At 34.7% G+C, this 17,719-nt stretch overlaps 3 protein-coding genes across 4 annotated transcripts; 1 reads left to right on the forward strand and 2 right to left on the reverse strand.

Moving 5' to 3' along the window:
- Window positions 1–339: 339 nt before the first annotated feature.
- On the reverse strand, window positions 340–4,737 carry LOC104826547 (axial regulator YABBY 5-like). The gene is made up of 7 exons (XM_010559297.2): window positions 4,488–4,737; window positions 2,781–2,900; window positions 1,665–1,785; window positions 1,487–1,535; window positions 1,115–1,190; window positions 723–796; window positions 340–563 (listed from the first exon to the last, which is right to left on the reverse strand). Exons 1-6 carry the CDS (start codon window positions 4,566–4,568, stop codon window positions 728–730), a joined length of 516 nt encoding a protein of 171 aa, XP_010557599.1. The 5' UTR covers window positions 4,569–4,737; the 3' UTR covers window positions 340–563; window positions 723–727.
- Window positions 4,738–10,382: 5,645 nt separating this feature from the next.
- LOC104826548 (transcription factor MYB82-like) lies at window positions 10,383–11,811 on the forward strand. Of its 2 annotated transcripts, XM_010559301.2 has the most exons (3): window positions 10,388–10,911; window positions 11,014–11,143; window positions 11,233–11,811. In XM_010559301.2, the coding sequence occupies exons 1-3, from the start codon at window positions 10,671–10,673 to the stop codon at window positions 11,621–11,623; spliced, it is 762 nt and encodes a 253-aa protein (XP_010557603.1). In that variant the 5' UTR covers window positions 10,388–10,670; the 3' UTR covers window positions 11,624–11,811. The 2 variants fall into 2 exon arrangements, with proteins under 2 accessions (XP_010557600.1, XP_010557603.1); XM_010559298.2 differs by having other exon boundaries at window positions 10,383–11,143.
- A 15-nt stretch (window positions 11,812–11,826) lies between these two features.
- Window positions 11,827–17,556, reverse strand: LOC104826549 (TBC1 domain family member 15). The gene is made up of 15 exons (XM_010559302.2): window positions 17,382–17,556; window positions 17,042–17,215; window positions 16,788–16,839; window positions 16,577–16,684; window positions 16,066–16,150; window positions 15,707–15,761; window positions 14,926–15,363; window positions 14,389–14,448; window positions 13,812–13,910; window positions 13,613–13,723; window positions 13,280–13,351; window positions 13,072–13,188; window positions 12,653–12,802; window positions 12,425–12,525; window positions 11,827–12,297 (listed from the first exon to the last, which is right to left on the reverse strand). The coding sequence occupies exons 1-15, from the start codon at window positions 17,442–17,444 to the stop codon at window positions 11,973–11,975; spliced, it is 2,010 nt and encodes a 669-aa protein (XP_010557604.1). The 5' UTR covers window positions 17,445–17,556; the 3' UTR covers window positions 11,827–11,972.
- Window positions 17,557–17,719: the final 163 nt, after the last annotated feature.

Consider the following 17,719-nt stretch of genomic DNA (forward strand, 5'->3'; position numbering starts at 1 on the left):
TAATGTTATAAGATTTTGTATAATCGATATAAAAAGTGACTAATAAAATAAATAAATAAATAAGTGTACTACTACTAATTAAACGTAAAAAATAGTATAATTTATATATGGATTTTCTTAATTTGGATAATTGGATTTGGTAAGCTTTGATCGGTTCCTTCACCATATCACCTTATTTAAATTATATTACAGTTTATATACAAAATAATAGTCATTCGTCAACTCTAACTTATAGCTCGATTCACCATTAATTAATTTAATCTTATTTAATACTTTTTAAAAATGAAAACACAAATATATATCTTCTTATGGTGAAAGAAAATGAAATCGTACAACGTGTAACACGAATCACACAAATGATATATATAAATAATGATGAAGTTTATTCACCATCAAGATACGTGAAAGGTCTTTGAAGATAGATCTCTTCGAGAATATATATATAACATCATTGAAATTGTAGGAAATTTATGTAAAATATCAACTGATAAGGTGATGATAGTAACCAAGACATCCTCAGCTCTTGTTCCATGGTACTTCGGGCACGTCCACCTCTTCTCATCCTTAACCCAATTTTTTTTTTAAAAAAAAAAGGGAAGAATGAATATTTACAAAAATCAGAGATATATAAAGCTTATATTATATATATACATATATATTGAACCGATAAAATATTAGATTTTCGAGGTTTTAGAGGAAACATAAAATATTAGAACACTTACATTAGTTAGGCTAGCTTAGCTTGCTTGTTGTTCTCCAGCATCAGACCAAAGTGAATATGAGGGAAATGTGCCCACTACAAAATAAAATGCATTAATTAGCAACTTTTATTAGCTGATTAACTCTTTAATTAAACTGCTAATTAGCTATATGTAATTCTTCCGGATAACTTTGTACGATCGCACAAACCCACATGACATAAATATCGCAAGAATGTTTCTTAATTTCATCTAGGTCAGTCCAATCGTGTGGTGTTTTTTTCTCTAACCATAATGGAAATTTCATTCATATTGTCGTGTGTGTGTGTGTATATATATATTTCAATACCGGGGTTAATTGTACAAAAAAGAACGTATATAGGAGTTAGAATATTTGAAGTATTTTGTAAACTTACATTCTTTGCAGCAGTGCTGAATGCTTCTCTGTGGCTTATGTCTGGATTATTCGCCTTAATCCTCTGAATTTCCTCTCTACATTTACATTATAACGTATTGATTATATATTATATATCTCATTACAAATTAATGCTTATATTATTGGAGAAATAAGGTCGGTATAGTTCGGATTAGTATGAATTGATTTGGCGTGAATTGTATAGATACCCAATGTTCAAAATGAAGAACATTTGATTATACATGCAACTCGGACCAAATCAATTCATACTAAACAGATTGATCAAACCAAACTAAAGTGGCCATAACCGGCCTTAATTATTCTATAATATAAATAATACATATGCGTATAACAAGAGAAGGAATTCGATTACTTTATGAACTGATTATATGCTGAAGGCACTCGCTGCCGCTTCCCGGTAGCTGAAAACAATGAAACCAGCATTTACAAGCATAAATCAACTCCTTGGTTTCACTACTATTCTGATATACACATACACACACACACACATATATATATATATATATAAGCAAAGGGTTTTAAGTACTTACGGCGGTTTTCGACCCTTTGTTCGCCGGCAGTGCGAGTAGAAATCCTCGGAGGGACTTTGTTGTGGCATCTTGAGGAAGAACCGAACTCGTTCCTGTACTCTTGTATGAAGTAATTCGGCGCCTAACACGTAATTTTTTATTATCATTAATTAATATTGGACCTTAGTCTAAAAAGAATGCAAAGATGCGTCTATAAACAAATTCCTTTTCTTTTTTTGTAAACGATCGATCATTAAACTTAGGCACTGTATAATCAAATATAAAGCTTTCAAGTCTTAAATGCGTGTTCAATTTGAGAAATGGAGAGGGATAATATAGCAATAAGATAAGCGAAAAAGAAAGCCGAAACACGTCGAAAAAGGAAAGCAACATGTTCTTCGGTAGAAGACAAGAACTTACAAAGGCATCAGAAAAAGAAAAGGAAAGAAGCCAAGAAACCCTAACATTCATGTCAATCAACTCAATGAGGAAACGGATCACATCGTGTATATTCTAGTAATGATAATCACAAACTAGGGTTATATATATATATAATGTACACCCCTTTAGAAGAAAAATATATCAGAAAGGGAAAAAAAACCTTTTTTTAAAAATTGTTTTACAGAAGAAATTAATCAAAACGTTAAAATTTCGGGGCTATCAATGTAGATGGCGGCTTGCAGCTGTGGTTTTTTTGTTTTTTGTTTTTTTTTTGGGCAGAAATGTGCATTGAAATGCTCAGATCTTTGGTTTAATATTTCCTCAAAAGCATCAGAGAAAGCTCTAGGTTTCAGAGGGCTATATAATTTAAAATATCTGAAAACACCTAATTTCAGGGAATTGAATAATTGATTGTGAAAATATACCAATATTATGCGTGGTAATTGTAACTGAAAAAAAAAATAAAACTCTATATTTGAAAGGGTTGTTTCATCCATTTTTTTAAAAAATAAAAAATAAAACCCATGAAATATATAGGGAGTGTGAAAATTTGTGCGTTTGATTGTAGTGGAAAAAAAAGCCCTAGACTTCAGAGGGCTTTATCGTTAAATTTTCATAAGAAAAAACCCTAAAATTTAGGGAAATGTGTAGATATATATACATATATATATATATATGTATGTGTGTATGTAGTACCTGGAAATTAGGGCGTGAAAGGGACTGAAGAGCTGCAGCCATATTGACGGACCACAGATTGGTGCAGTGCCCGCATCGGACGGTCACTATGTCGAACATGCTGCTGCATGGAACACTCACCTTCACAATTTCAAACACCCAAAAATTCATTTACTTCTAATATTTTTTTAAAAAAATTTCTGGTTACACCTTATTTTATTATTCACAATAATTCACAATGAAAAAGTATATAGGGTAATTCAACCAGGCAACGAGTGAGATTTGGTTTTGGGCAGGTTGCTGATTGGAGAACCGAGAAACCCAGATCGAGGTTTTCTTCTTTGGTCGGAAAAAAGGTTGAAAACATATAAAATATAGGAAAGTATATGAACATTTAATATTTTTACTTAAACTATTTATATTCTCTAATAGTAACGTTTATAAAATAAAGCCCTTTCTCATGTGATAACGGATCATGTAATCGCTTATCTCTGTGAAAATATGGATATATCAGATCATCGGAGGCAGAAATATTTTGTGATTTATTAAAAAAATGAGAAAATAAAATAGAACAAACTAGATTTTGAGTGTTCGGTGAGGAAATTAAATATCCATACTTCTTTAAAAAAGAAATTAAATTATAAATCCTGAGATCCTACTGTGTCTTAACACTAACTCTTTTGTCACGGACACTAACTCCTAGGTTTTCTAGGTGTTCCTATCATGGAGAGAAAAATTAGTTTCCATTAGAACGAGTTCATATATGCATATGTATATACCCAAAGAACATACTGCACCTTACAATAAAGAAAATACAAATATATATATACACGCATATGCATGTACGTATCTATGTACGGACAAGCAAGCGCGAGTTGATCGTTTTAGGGATTCTTCGCCCTGTAATTCTGCTCTAAAAAAGTACGCGAAAGGTTTCAAAGCGTATGACTTTTCTTTGACACAGAGAAAGAAAACGAACAAGAATTATTTGTAATCTGAGAAACAATACTGAGAAGAATGGAAAAAAAAGTCAGTAGCAGAAACGATTGAGACCTGTCTGTGGCACCAGAAAACCAAAAAAACCTATATATATATATATGTATGTATGTATGTATGTATGTATGTATGTATGTATGTATGTATGTATGTATGTATGTATGTATGTATGTATGTATGTATGTATGTATGTATGTATGTATGTATGTATGTATGTATGTATGTATGTATGTATGTATGTATGTATGTATGTATGTATGTATGTATGTATGTATGTATGTATGTATGTATGTATGTATGTATGTATGTATGTATGTATGTATGTATGTATGTATGTATGTATGTATGTATGTATGTATGTATGTATGTATGTATGTATGTATGTATGTATGTATGTATGTATGTATGTATGTATGTATGTATGTATGTATGTATGTATGTATGGTCTGTGGCACCAGAAAACCAAAAAAACCTATATATATATATATGTATGTATGTATGTATGTATGTATGTATGTATGTATGTATGTATGTATGTATGTATGTATGTGGAGAAGAAGAAAAATAAACGGGTTAATTGGAGGAGGAAAAAATCTAAGAAATTTAGAATGCTAGTAAGATATGGAACAGGAAAAAAAAAGAACAATCGAACAAAAACCCAATTATATAACAACAATAAGAAAAGCAGATCTATGCTTATATATATATATATATGTATGTATGTATATATACCGCAAGGACGATGTTGCAGAAGTTGCAAGGGATATAGCAGAGTTGCTCGGCGGCGGTGGCAGTGTTGATGCATCCGGCCATGATCTCCGACTGGCAAGAGCTAATCTTGATAAGCTTGTCCTTTATAATTAGCGAACTATGTGTGGGTGTGTAAGGGCGGAGAAAGAGAGGGCAAGATTTGTAGAGAGAGAGAGAGAGAGAGAGAGAGAGAGAGAGAGAGGATGAAAAGCTGTTAAATTATTCTCTCTATCTATAGAGAGAACATATACTTGCTTTAAAATGGGGGTATTAATTACCACAACGGTGAAATCAAAGGGGCACTTATATTTACGTGGGAAAGATGGTCATTATAGGGAGAGGATGAAAATGATAAAGGGTCAAATTAAATTATATATATATATATATATAAGCTTAGGGGGAATTTGGAAGTAGGGTTGAGTTTTATGTCTTTTTACTAGTCGGCTTCATTGGTAGGGTTTCACGCCATTGAAAAAAATTATATAATATATTATGTGTGTGTGTTTAAAATGAAACCAACGAATTAAAAAAGTTTCTTTTTTATTTTGTGGAATAAAACGTAATAATGGTGAACTGTTAAATTATAATATGTATAAAACGAGTAAAACGTTTGCACATAACTTTTTTTTATTAATAAAATAGTTTGGATATGGTGACTTGGGAAGAACTAAATATATACATTTTCATTCTCTTTTTTTTTTCCTGGAAAAAAAAAGAAAAGAAAGGAGAGTAGTAGTGTGCCTAAGGAAGGATGCAAAAGCTGGGACCATTGGAAAAAGGAAGTGGCCATTGTTTGATTTGCTTTCATATATAGCAACAAAATCGAAATAGTAATTATGACATTTCCGGTTTAGTTGGGGATGAACCGAACCGGTTTAGTTACCTCTTTTTTGCTTGATCAGCTCATTAGAGGCTAGGGTTTGTGTCTCTGTGCGTGCGTCAATAGAGAGAGAGTCAATATGTGGAACAGTGGAAGGGATATGGAGTTCAATAATCATAATCATCAATGTGAAAAAAAAACCATTTTCGTTATACTAAAATGGTCATTAATTACTAATTTGATAAACTTCGATTATGTATTTGTTGAGTTCGGTACGCTCTCTCTCTATGTATTCTCTTGATTAATCGGATTTGAATATATTAACGAAAATATTCTAAAAATAACTCATCACACACACACACACATATATATATATATATATATATATATATATATTGACACTTTTCTTTTGTAGATGTATAATTGAAAAAGGATTTTGATTCCATATGGGTTTCAGGAGATGAGTGATAAGAGGGGGAGTTCCTTGGCTCATGTGATGTCTTGTAGGTTGTTGCCAATGAAACCGATGTAGTCATGTTCTTTGTTTTCTTCCTCCGCCACCGGACGTGGGGGGCGATTTTCATTCTTCTTTTTAATTTTTTATTTATAACGATGCTTAAATACATTTGGATAATCTTATGAAATAATAATCGAATTTAGAGTAAACATGATAGGATTAGTCGTGGTTTCAGATACAATTAAAATCTACCATTTTTATTATGAGGTACATAAATAAAAATGTAAACTCTTAGGCCTTGATCAAATGTTTATGTGAAACGTTATATAAATATAATGTATATTAATCAAAACTAATCATCATTTTGCATACTTAATTACAACCGAACTAATATCCTCTATTTTTTAATTAGATCTTTAATATATATATATTGGTAATAATTTTGTTCCTATTTAAATCAAACTGTATATATATGTATATGGAATTCTTTTTATAGCTATCGTGGGTGATATCGACTTCCGCATATTCCGTTGTCATACACAATAAGCAACAGACATACTATGTCATGAAACTATGTCCACAGAATCATCGCATAGTGGGAAATAAAACTTTATATTATAATTCAAAAATATCAATCCTCTCTGTTTTTTTTTACCTTTTGTAATCATATTGTGAGTTTTACTGAGAAATCTTTTACCTTTCCGTGCCCTTAAAATCCGATACGACAAACGACCGGGAAAGGACTAAAAACATCTTTATACAACAGTTCTAAACAACAACAAAAAAAAAAAAATTGAAATAGCACAACCACGATATGGGTAATTCAAGTTTTGATTAATTTTTTTTTATATATTTACATATTTGTCTAAGGTTACTTTGGACTTTCATCGTTATAAAAAAGATCATAATCATGGGCCGTAAAAATAAAATGGAACTTTTTTATATTCGGATTTTTTTCCTGATAAATTCGCCACAACACAACTTAATTAAAATTTATTATATTATACGCGGAAGTAAAAAAAAAAACATTTCTTAACATATGGAGTGTTATCACCGGATTCGCCGTACAAATAAAATAACTGAGGAAGGCGACAAAACAGACATGCGGGTGGCAATGCCCTCTAGTTAAATGATCGTTATACCCTTTTTTCTTTGCACTAAAAATTAGCATATGATTGTCTTATTGGGCTTTGTGGAAGGCCCATAATTTCTTTTAGTCAAGGCCCATTAAAGGACGGAGTTTACAAATAACCGAGCAATGTCTTCTACATAAATGACCGTTATACCCTTTTCTTTTTCTTTGCGCGGTAAATTTTAAATTAGCATACGATTGTCTTATTGGGCTTTGTGGAAGGCCCATAATTTCTTTTCGTCAAGGCCCATTAAAGGACATTCATGGAGTTTGCAAATAACCGAGCAATGTCTTCTACGTAAATGACCGTTATACCCTTTTCTTTTTCTTTGTGCATAATTTAAATTAGCATATGATTGTCTTATTGGGCTTTGTGGAAGGCCCATAATTTCTTTTCGTCAAGGCCCATTAAAGGACATTCATGGAGTTTACAAATTACCGAGCAATGTCTTCTACGTAAATGACCGTTATACCCTTTTCTTTTTCTTTGCACTCATTTTATTGGGCTTTGCGGAAGGCCCATAATTTTCTCTTCATCAAGGCCCATTAAAGGAGGAGAGAGAAATCATAGGCCCGACTTCATAGATCCAGACTCTAGAGATAGGATTCGATTGGGCCGATTTCGGGTTTATTTGGGATTTAGATGAGTTTAGATTGGATAAAATAATATCTAAATAAAATTGAATTAAGTTTGGTTTGAGCTCGATCTGATTTGGTTCGGACAATTTTTTTTTCACAGTAAATTTTATTTCGTTTGGATTTATTTCTAATTTGGTTGGTAGATAATTCAAGTAGTTTTGGCTTAGCGAATTGGAACCGATTCAAACGGAATAAATTTTGAATTGATTTGGTTTGGTTAATTGGTTTTTATTTGGTTCGAATTTTCTACCCATTCGTACGTATATAGGGACTATATTTTTTCTTCCTTTTCTTTGGTCCTAAGAAGAAAGATATACACGATTTTACATAAAACCATCAAGTGAAGGAAACGCTATAATAATTAAAATTTAAATATTAAATTAAATTATGGTTAGAGAATATAATGGAATCGATAAATAGATATACTTTATCATATTACGGAACGTAACATTTGTACTTGTATAGAGAAACCTTGGCGATTGTTGAGCTGAGTATTTGAAATCATCAAATGGTCACCTTTTTCTTATGTTATTGTTGGTATATTATTTTTTTTTAATGAAATGTGTTCGTGGAGGGCAATTAGGTTCGGTTTGATTTTTTTAATTAGATTCTTTATTCTAAAAAATTATATAAAATAATTAACTAATTTTTCTTTTTTAAAATAAATAAATAGTTTATAGGGAGAATTAGGATATTTACATTACACATAAACTCAATATATTTTTATTTTATTTTTTAAATTTTAAACAGATGATAGATTAATTGTTTTATTAAATGAACAACGCCTCCAACAAACAGTCAACTTGCTTTTCAAGTATCGATGATCAGAAAGAAAGGACGATTGTCTTCTTCCTCCGTTTCATAAATTGAGAAATTAAAAATAATTGGAAATATATATATAGGGAAGCACACTAAACAATTAAACTAGCATTGAAATATAATCTATTCGTTAATTAGGAATATATATTTTTTATTTTTTGGTAAAACGTAAGTAGATACATTTTAATAATGTATTTATAATGGTAGCGGTACATTTTAATTTTCATTAATTGCACCGGACAATGTTTTGTTTCTATTTAATTTTTTGACACCTCACAAAAAAATATGCTAACAATCACATCAGAAGTCGTTTCTCGTGCACCGTCAATGATTTAGGTACTTAAGTACCCAATTGAAAATGTCGTTCCACAAATCTTATACCATATACAATTTATCCAATATATATATATATATATATATTATCGTTCGTAAAAAATTGAAAATGTCCAAACATTATTCCACAAGTATTAGTACTGCGATTATTGAGACATGTAGGGTGAGGGTCCAAACAAAATATTCGAGAATCGACACTTAGCATGTGGATTTCCACTAAGGATCGAATGAATAAATAAATAAATAAAAAAACAAATGTGAAATGTAACGTGAAGACAAATCGAAAATCGGACCCATAACAAATGTGTGGACGAAGACAAAGAAATGAGACAGAGACAAAAGACAGGTGAGGGTGTGAGTGTGAGTGTGAGTGTGAGTGAACTGCGCCATGAAAACTCAAAAGTCTCATCTGGTCAGTTTGTAAGCGAGGAAAACCTATATATATACACACACACACAATAATAATAATAATAATAATAATAGGGCAATTATATATATGGCAGATTTATTTATTTTTTGTTACAATCAAAAGAATAACCCACTAACTATTGTTTTTCAATATCTCCACATGTTGCGAGGGTCCCCTCAATTTCACATGATGGAAAAAGCTGCTTTCTTTTGTGATTACCATTAGTCCGTTCAAAGAGGTTAATTATAGACCTAATCGATAGATCCATACGTAGGCCTTGTAGGTAACGTAAACATATAATAGCGACTGAATAAACCAAATTATGGATATAGGAACCTTGGTGATTTTGTATGCATGCCATTGTCCTGGCTGATATATGCATATATGGATCGATCGAATCTACGGTTTTTGTGAGGAAAGTGAACCCTAACCGGCATTCCAACCCGAAATTCAAATCATTTATTGAATTTAACGTTGCACGTACAATCGCTAGTGAAAATAAATGCATGAAAATGATTGACATTTAAACTCCGAAAGACTTTGGATACAAGATTAACGCACACGGTGAGATAAAAATTGAAATAAAGGCGTTCGACTCGAGAGGCCTTCCTTTGCATTTTGGATTCGTAGATGATTCCTACCAATAGTCATAAATTCTGGCCCACACAAATAGGAACGGAGTTTGAAATCATGAGAGAGAGAGAGAGAGAGATATTAGGGTTTTGGATTATGTGGATGGAGTGGGGGGACATGAAATATCAGAGGCAACTCATTATGCTCAGCCTTACCGACATTGATGAGCCTCGTGCGCCTTCACAAAATATTTCCCCCCTCTTATTTGTGTCTTTATATATGTATATATATACACACATATATATGTCTGTGTGTGTGTGCATGGGATGGGATGGGATGTATATTATATATATATTCCTACCTCATGAACAAGAAGACTGGATATCTTTCATATCAAAGGGAAATTTCACAATAAAAACCCAAACAAATTGATAATTATTCGTCTGTGTATGCATGGGATGTACGAATCATTTTAAATGTCATACTTGGCCCTGCTGGTTAATCAACTAATAAAAATTAATTAAGTTAATGATTCTTGTGCATTTTATTTATATGATTTCATTAGGGCGTTCTCCACTCTCTGAGTCGCTTCACTTCCTCGTTGCCTAAATATCTAGTCGATGATTTTTTTTTTTTTTTTTTTTTTAACCAAAGAATTGAAATAGAAGAAAATAGAAGAAAGTGATGAAGACAAAAAGGTAAAAAGTGAGCCACCCCTCTTCTTCTTCTTCTTCTTCCTCTCACCCATTTGGTGATGGCTTTTGAAAGATTTTGCAATTTCATGCCATGAAGTCAATATAATTATATACTATATGATTAGAACAAAAAGAAAGAATACGATGATGACGCATGCTAATGGAACCAAGGAATTAAAAAAAAAAATATGCTTCTGTCACAGCATGTTTTTTTCTCTCTAAATGTGTATGATACTGTTGAGAAAGTGCTTTTAATAATTTAGCAAGAACGAGACGCCCACATGTAAAATGCAATCTCTCTCCCTCTCTCCCTCTCTGTATGGCTTATATAAGGACTTCACCATTTTCAATGCTCTTTTGATTCAGAGAGAGAGAGAGAGAGAGAGAGAGAGAGAGAGAGATATGGAGAAGAGAGAAGGAAAGTGTAGAGTGAAGAGAGGCTTGTGGAAGCCAGAAGAAGACCTGATCTTGAGAAGCTATGTTGAGGCATTTGGAGAAGGAAACTGGGCAGATATCTCCCGGAGAACCGGTCTGATCCCCTCCCCCAAAAAAAAAACTTTTTTTTTCTTTTACCGACCAGACTTCACCGGAAATCTAACGGCTCTCCATAACCAATTCCCAATTGTTTCAGGGCTGAAGCGAGGCGGTAAAAGTTGCAGACTGAGATGGAAGAACTATCTCCGACCAAACATCAAACGAGGAGGCATGTCCCCCGAGGAGGAAGACCTTATCATCCGTATGCATAAGCTTCTCGGCAACCGGTCCGTTAACACTATCTACACCTTCATGTCACAACCACCGTATATACATATATATAACTCTTTTCACCTGTATATTATGTCTCTGGCAGGTGGTCCTTGATCGCGGGTCGGCTTCCTGGTCGTACGGACAACGAGGTGAAGAACTACTGGAATACCCATTTGAACAAGAAATCCGAATCAAGCAAGCGAAAAGCCGATGAATCGGGAGGTAAGACTCAGGGCATTGATACCGACACCAAGAACAAGCAATGTGCATCACCCAGCTTGATGGCATCTAAAGGAGTGATGGGCCAAGGACGGGAAGAAGCCAACGGGGAAAAGCGAGAAGATAGCATCGTGACGAGCAGTACCTGGACGGAAGGGATGAACGGATTTGGCTATGGCATAGCGTCCCCATTGCCGTTTCCCGACTACGAAACCTCTGTTTTCGACGATCCCCAGTCTTCATTTGCATTTGCCGACATGTTCCCATTGCTTTAGGACTCTCTCTCTCTTATTGGAGGGATGAATTCTTCCATAGACTATGCCCGTCGTGCAAAGTAATTTCACGACGGTTTTTCCATCGTTGCATTCGATGCTTTAATCTATGAGGGAGTAAAACACGATGGACGTAGTCTAGACAAGAATTTAATCAGTCGAAGTAATAAGTTTCCAGCTGTTTCCGCCTATTGTAGTTCTATTCAAACGAAGCATTGATCCCCATCGATAAGCACCAAAAGCATAGAATTCTTAACAATCTACAACCGATGATGAGACCAAAACAAAAGGATCTGTTCATTGGCAATCTGAGTTTTGATAATATGCCATGAAGAAGAAGACGAAAGTGTAACTACAATACTTCATCTTGTTGAGGATATAACATACCGTCGTCCACGGGTAAAGAAGGCGGGGTTCCCGGAGGAATGCTAGCAGCACCATTTTCGCCCGCACATATGCACAGAGCTTCCGCGTCTCTGAGCACAGAATCGAGGTCAATATGCCCAGAAAGCTCGTTGATGAATTTAAGGAGTGTGTCAAAGTCCATCTGTTCCCCGATTATCTTGCGGCGGTAACGCTTCAATATTGCAACACATACGTATAGGTGAAGGTGTTCGGAGAGGTAGTGAGTCCATAATACCTCCCATAGCCGCATCGTTTTCCCATACTCAAACTCCCTGATTCACATTTGTCACCAGCATCACAATGATCAATAAATTTACTCTATCGTGCAATTTTTTTATCGGAAACCACTGCAGGGTTTTCTCAGAAAAAAGAATGGACAATGGGATTTCGCAGAAAAACCTTTTAAACTGAATAAGGATCCAGCGGAAACAGAAGAAGTAATTCAAGCAGTCGTTCTGGCTGAAGTAATTATGCAACGGGCTATCGAGCAACTCCACCAACTGTTGAAATAGAGAGGAAAATAGAGAAAAGCTTCAGAATCAGATCCTGTTGATAAAGAGGGAGAAAAGCAATGTATATTGTAGAAGACAAAAGGTTGTTAAGGAGGTATAAAGTAAAAGATAAGACCTTCGAGAGTGCGAATAGCTGAGTGTGCATGCCGTTCTGATCACGGTTAAAATTGGGCCCAAGCCTTTCCATTAAAGCCACGAAACACCAAAAGGTTTCTGATTCGTCCTCCATCACAAACAAGATGGGAGACAGATAATCACTCATTCCCTGTCAATTGGAAAAAAAAAAACATTAGGCTTCCAAGTCATACAGGTGAAGATTGACAAAAAGACATGAAAAAAAAAGAGGGAGTTTCTGCAGAATGATTCTGCGATTGCTCAACGCTAAATTCCTACTTGCATACTGCGAAGTGGATATGAATACCGAGTGCAAATTCAGGGCCCAAAAAATTAAAGAAACGCCATCCTTGTAGATACAACACCCAATCCCATCACAATAGAATTCTAAGAATCAACCTTGCAAGTAGAAGAGAGTACCTGACAGTAACCCAGATCAAAATTGTAGAAAGAGTAGGTCAAAAGAATGTCGTGCAAGAGGTTAACATTTGGATTGTCATCCCCATCAAAGAATTCAAGTGACCTGTCTGTTCTTACCTAGACAAATAGAAAACAGAACAGCAACTCACACTTGGAATTTGGTGAATGAGGCAACACATGTCACGGTACAAATCGGAACTTTTCTTACCACATCTTTATCTATAAGACCCTTCCTCTCCCTGAATTTTGTAAACCTTTTTGCTTGCTCAGGAGAGATGCTCTGTTAGAAAAGAATTTGTAAAGAGTATCAAGCGTCAGAGAAAAGACCTTCCAAAGTATAAGAAAGAAGTTACTTGAGGAATGTATCTGACATTTATGGCTTTTTTAGCTCCAAGAACCATTTTTGACAAAACAATACTATAGCAAAGGAGCCATGTGAGAATTTGAAAGCTAGGTTCCAGGAGTTTCAGACAAGATGCGAGATTAAAAAAAACAACTAAAAACCCTAAATTTGAGTGAACAGAAAGGAAGGAGATCCGACCTGCCACTGTTGTTTTACTGTTGCATACTCCATCCGTCTAACAGATCGAAGATATTCTCTCTCTGCATATGTCGAGTCATAGGCATAATATCCCAAGAGAAAGGGCCAGACCTATAATGGCGATGTTGCATTTAAGAACCAATCAGAATTAGTTAGCAAGGATAAATTTATACTACACATGGACTAGAAAAGTTATAACCTCTCTTCGCAATGCATCCTCAATGCCTCCATAGAAAACTCTATCTCGAAGAGCCTTCGAATCCATCACCCGTCCTTCAGAATCCAAGAAAGCTGCCCACTGAAAACCCAACAAAAGATTGAATTCTATCAAAGATGAAAAAGAAGAAAAAAGTAATCAAGCAAACGTGGAAATTCATTAGGAAGCGTAAGGGATTCCAAATCAGAACGTCCATGTATTGTTAAAATATTAATATTTCGCCAAAATTCATGGTTATATGGTCAAGTGCTTTGTCATCCAAAATGTTATCTGATTGAAGCTAAAGAGTCCTCTAACGGATCATCTAAAATGTTATTTGATTTAAGCTAAAAAAGTCATCACTTTAGTAATTTGATAAATTTGACATACACCAGGTATACTGTTGGGGATAGCTTTAAGCTTTAGAAACAGGAAGCTCGGCTATGGTCTTATGTTCTGGGAATAAAGGCCAATGGATCACACATGGTTGTTAGGGTGGAAAAAAATACCAAAGCAATCAATTTCTTTTTAAAAGTTCCAGAATATGGATTATGCTCAGTTCAGAATTGACAAGGCTTACCTCTCTACGTCCCAAAGGTGACTGCCTTGGTTTTCCCCATACCAAACTCATCTTATTAAACTGCAAAGTTAACAGATAGCATAGTTAAACTTTTTGACATGCAAACACTGACCAATGACCGGCATTTGATGTTTAACAGAACCATCAAGCATAAATCGATTGCATCCGCATATTTTTATATAAGATAGAAAAAGAAAAAAGGAAGTATTATTCGACAAAATAAAAAAAAAGAAGCATATTTAATGTCCAAAATTTCAAAAAAAAGTCCATATGAATTGCCACCAAAGTAAAAGAACCTTCAAAGCATGTGTATCCTACAATATTTATCATGAACAAAAAAGTAACTAGTCATGTAAAAGATTGCTCTTCAATGAGTATCTAGGCACTATCTAATAGTTCAGCTTCACTTTGTAACTTATTATATTTAGTACATTAGAATCTAACTTAAAGGTGCAATAGAAACAGCTGTTTGCCTTATGATATAACTTCAACCAACATTTTAATTCTAGAAAAACTGAAAAGGATTCAGATCCTCACCTCTAAAGGATCTGCAGGAACTTCAACATCAGTTGGAATTTCTTCAGCCTGAGCAGGCTCTTTTTCAGGGTGACTATGAAGACTTTCAGGAACTTCAGGGTAACCAACACTGGACAACTTTTCGGGATAATTATAGGTGGAATGGTTATTCCATCTCTTATCAGCGGAACTGAAGCCATTGTTCTCAGAGAATAACTGTGTGGTTGTATCTCTAGCAAATTTAGTCACAAGGGAAAATTTCTCGAGAAGCTGGATAGAAAGATCATGACTCTTTTGCTTCCTTACACCGTACTGGGAAGCAACAGAATTTTTGTCACTGACATCGGAACTTGTTCTCCCCAGATTTTCATTAGAAGATGACTCCCCAACCGATGGGAATGAAGATTGTCCACTTGCAACAGGGAGTGATCTTGGCAGCTTTAAAGAAGACAGAGTTCTCTGTTGTACATAACCATTAAATTTATTACACTATCTTATGCAATAATACAAAACCAGAAGTATTGTTAAAATTAAATCATTTTTTCAAGGCTATCAATATTTGCAATAATACTCCTGCCCCTCTAGGGCATACGAAAAGTGGTTACGATTGACACTTAATAGAAGGCATTAACCCTCACATGCAAAAGAAACACTGGTGTCTGTACAGGTTACTTAAAAACAAATTGACAGGCTATACATTATAAGATGGATATGACATCAAACATGAGAGAATCAATCATTTCTTGACAAAGTTTGTGCAATTGGGCAAAAAAAAAAAGAAAAAAAAAGAAAGCAACCTTACCTGCAATGGATTTCGAAAATCATTCACAAGAAACACATTTGCATCTTCTGCTGACCTGTATAAAGCTAAGATTACATCAGTCTACACTCCTTTTATTCATGATCAGGCCTGATAATGAGTACTTTTAGACAACATTGCTTTCCTAATTTTCTAAAGATGAAAATTGTTAACAAATGTTTGATATGCATTTATGGCAGTTCCATAAGAACAAGCGCATGTCCTAAATAACAAAAGCTCTGTACAAAGCTAAGCATAACAGCTAAAGAAATGGCACAAATGCGCCCGAAATTCAAAAGGATACGTTTCCATAAACAAATATATGACCGAAGGAAAAGAAGCATCTGATATCACGAGCAAACCTTGCAAGAAAAACATGATGCTTTACAACGGCAAGAAACTCCCTCACTCCTCCACTGTAGAAGTACAGAGGTGCAAATGCAAGCCCTGGAATCAAAACATTTTATTGCATTATCTGAGATGCAAATTGAACAGTACAAACAATCAGGGAGACAGTTGAAAAATACTAGTTGTTAATTCAAGCATTAATTGTTTACGGGATCATTCTACCCTTAAAAGGAAGACATCGCTTATCCTCGTGGTATAAAATCACTAGAAAGAACAAAGATCAATGAGACAGTCATTTTACAACCACTCTCTAATTTTGAAATTTTTAACTGTCATAACTACCTAGAATCTAGATTATTTTACATGTCTCTGTAAACAGGAGAGACGATAACGATTCTCCAACTTGTTTAGATTTTACTGCACACACGAATACATTCTACCATAAGAGTGGGGTTACTTAGAGATCATGCACAATATCTTAGTGAAAGCACCGACAACAAGCCATATCAGATCAAGATGGCTTACCAGATGACAACACAACGATTATGTACTGCCATCCAAGAGCAGGAGTGTGTCGCTTGATGGACCTCACTTCCGTGAATGGCACAGCTCTAATGGTATACAGATTCCTGTCTAGAAAAGGCAACAACCGAAAACCGAAGCAAATGCATCTCCATTTACTCATCCTATCCTATCAACATGTGATACTTCCATTCAAAGGAGACAAAGCAGATACCTTTATCCGTGACCTTTGCGTTTGAGATTTGCCCTTTGTACGGAATCCACGACTACAGGGCGCACAAGAAAAAGCAACATCTCAAAGCAAGAATCATAAATAAACCCAAAGAACAATGAGACAAATCTTCTACTTATGGATTGGGCATCGCATACATCCCCTTTGCCCTTTATTAATTGGATCACACCGACAAGAAACCGGAACAAAACAAAGAATCTCTAGAACACTAATGGCGAAGAAGTTACATTAATTACCAGAAAAAGGACAGAATCGTGCTTAGTTAACTTCAATCTCCCACTAATCCTCTCGGATGCGAACTGGGTCGGATGAATCGCAACATTATCCTTTAAATACACAATTTCACCACCTTCTTGTTCACTCGGTGAGCTTCTCTTCCCGCTATCGCACCGCATCATGCTCGCCGAACCCTGCCGAATTCAGAAATCCGACAAAAAGACATAGAAATCAATGGCTCAATTGAAAAAGCAAAGGAAAAATCTTTGATAACGATTCAAGTGAGGAATTGAACAAGGATCAATCCAAATCAATAGGATTAAGGTAGAAGAACCAAACAAGGTAGTTGAAATTGCTCACTTGTTGCTGAGATGCAGCGTAATCAGCGTCGTCGGAGAGATCCTGGAACTCTGATTCCTCCATGGATATCGAGTTCGGAAGATAGATGATCTGATTGCCTTCGCGACGAAGAAAAGACGGAGAGATGGACGAAGCTACGTTCGGTTACGCGTTTAGGAATATTCTGTTGGGAGTGTTGCATTAAACACGAAAGAGAAGAAAAAAAAATGAAAAAGGAAAAAAGAAAATGTCTATCCACGTAATTAGTCATCGAAAACCAATGGATCAAAAAAATTGAGGACCGACAAATTTAGAAGATATATTGGAGTAAATCAAAACATTTTGAAACATATGGGTAG

Source organism: Tarenaya hassleriana, unplaced genomic scaffold (assembly GCF_000463585.1).
Source record: "Tarenaya hassleriana unplaced genomic scaffold, ASM46358v1 Cleome5, whole genome shotgun sequence".
Taxonomy (NCBI): Eukaryota; Viridiplantae; Streptophyta; class Magnoliopsida; order Brassicales; family Cleomaceae; genus Tarenaya; species Tarenaya hassleriana.

Excerpts from the sequence above, each read along its gene's own strand:
- LOC104826548 (XM_010559298.2), top strand. The coding sequence starts at position 10,671 with ATGCAATCTCTCTCCCTCTCTCCCTCTCTGTATGGCTTATATAAGGAC. Across the intron at positions 11,144-11,232 it reads CATAAGCTTCTCGGCAACCG|GTGGTCCTTGATCGCGGGTC; the intron begins GTCCGTTAACAC and ends TGTCTCTGGCAG.
- LOC104826547 (XM_010559297.2), bottom strand. The coding sequence starts at position 4,568 with ATGGCCGGATGCATCAACACTGCCACCGCCGCCGAGCAACTCTGCTAT. Across the intron at positions 2,901-4,487 it reads TCTGCAACATCGTCCTTGCG|GTGAGTGTTCCATGCAGCAG; the intron begins GTATATATACAT and ends GAAATTGTGAAG. Across the intron at positions 1,191-1,486 it reads GCATATAATCAGTTCATAAA|AGAGGAAATTCAGAGGATTA; the intron begins GTAATCGAATTC and ends ATGTAAATGTAG.
- LOC104826549 (XM_010559302.2), bottom strand. The coding sequence starts at position 17,444 with ATGGAGGAATCAGAGTTCCAGGATCTCTCCGACGACGCTGATTACGCT. Across the intron at positions 16,151-16,576 it reads AATCGTTGTGTTGTCATCTG|GGCTTGCATTTGCACCTCTG; the intron begins GTAAGCCATCTT and ends TTTTGATTCCAG. Across the intron at positions 12,298-12,424 it reads ATCCTTATTCAGTTTAAAAG|GGAGTTTGAGTATGGGAAAA; the intron begins GTTTTTCTGCGA and ends AATGTGAATCAG.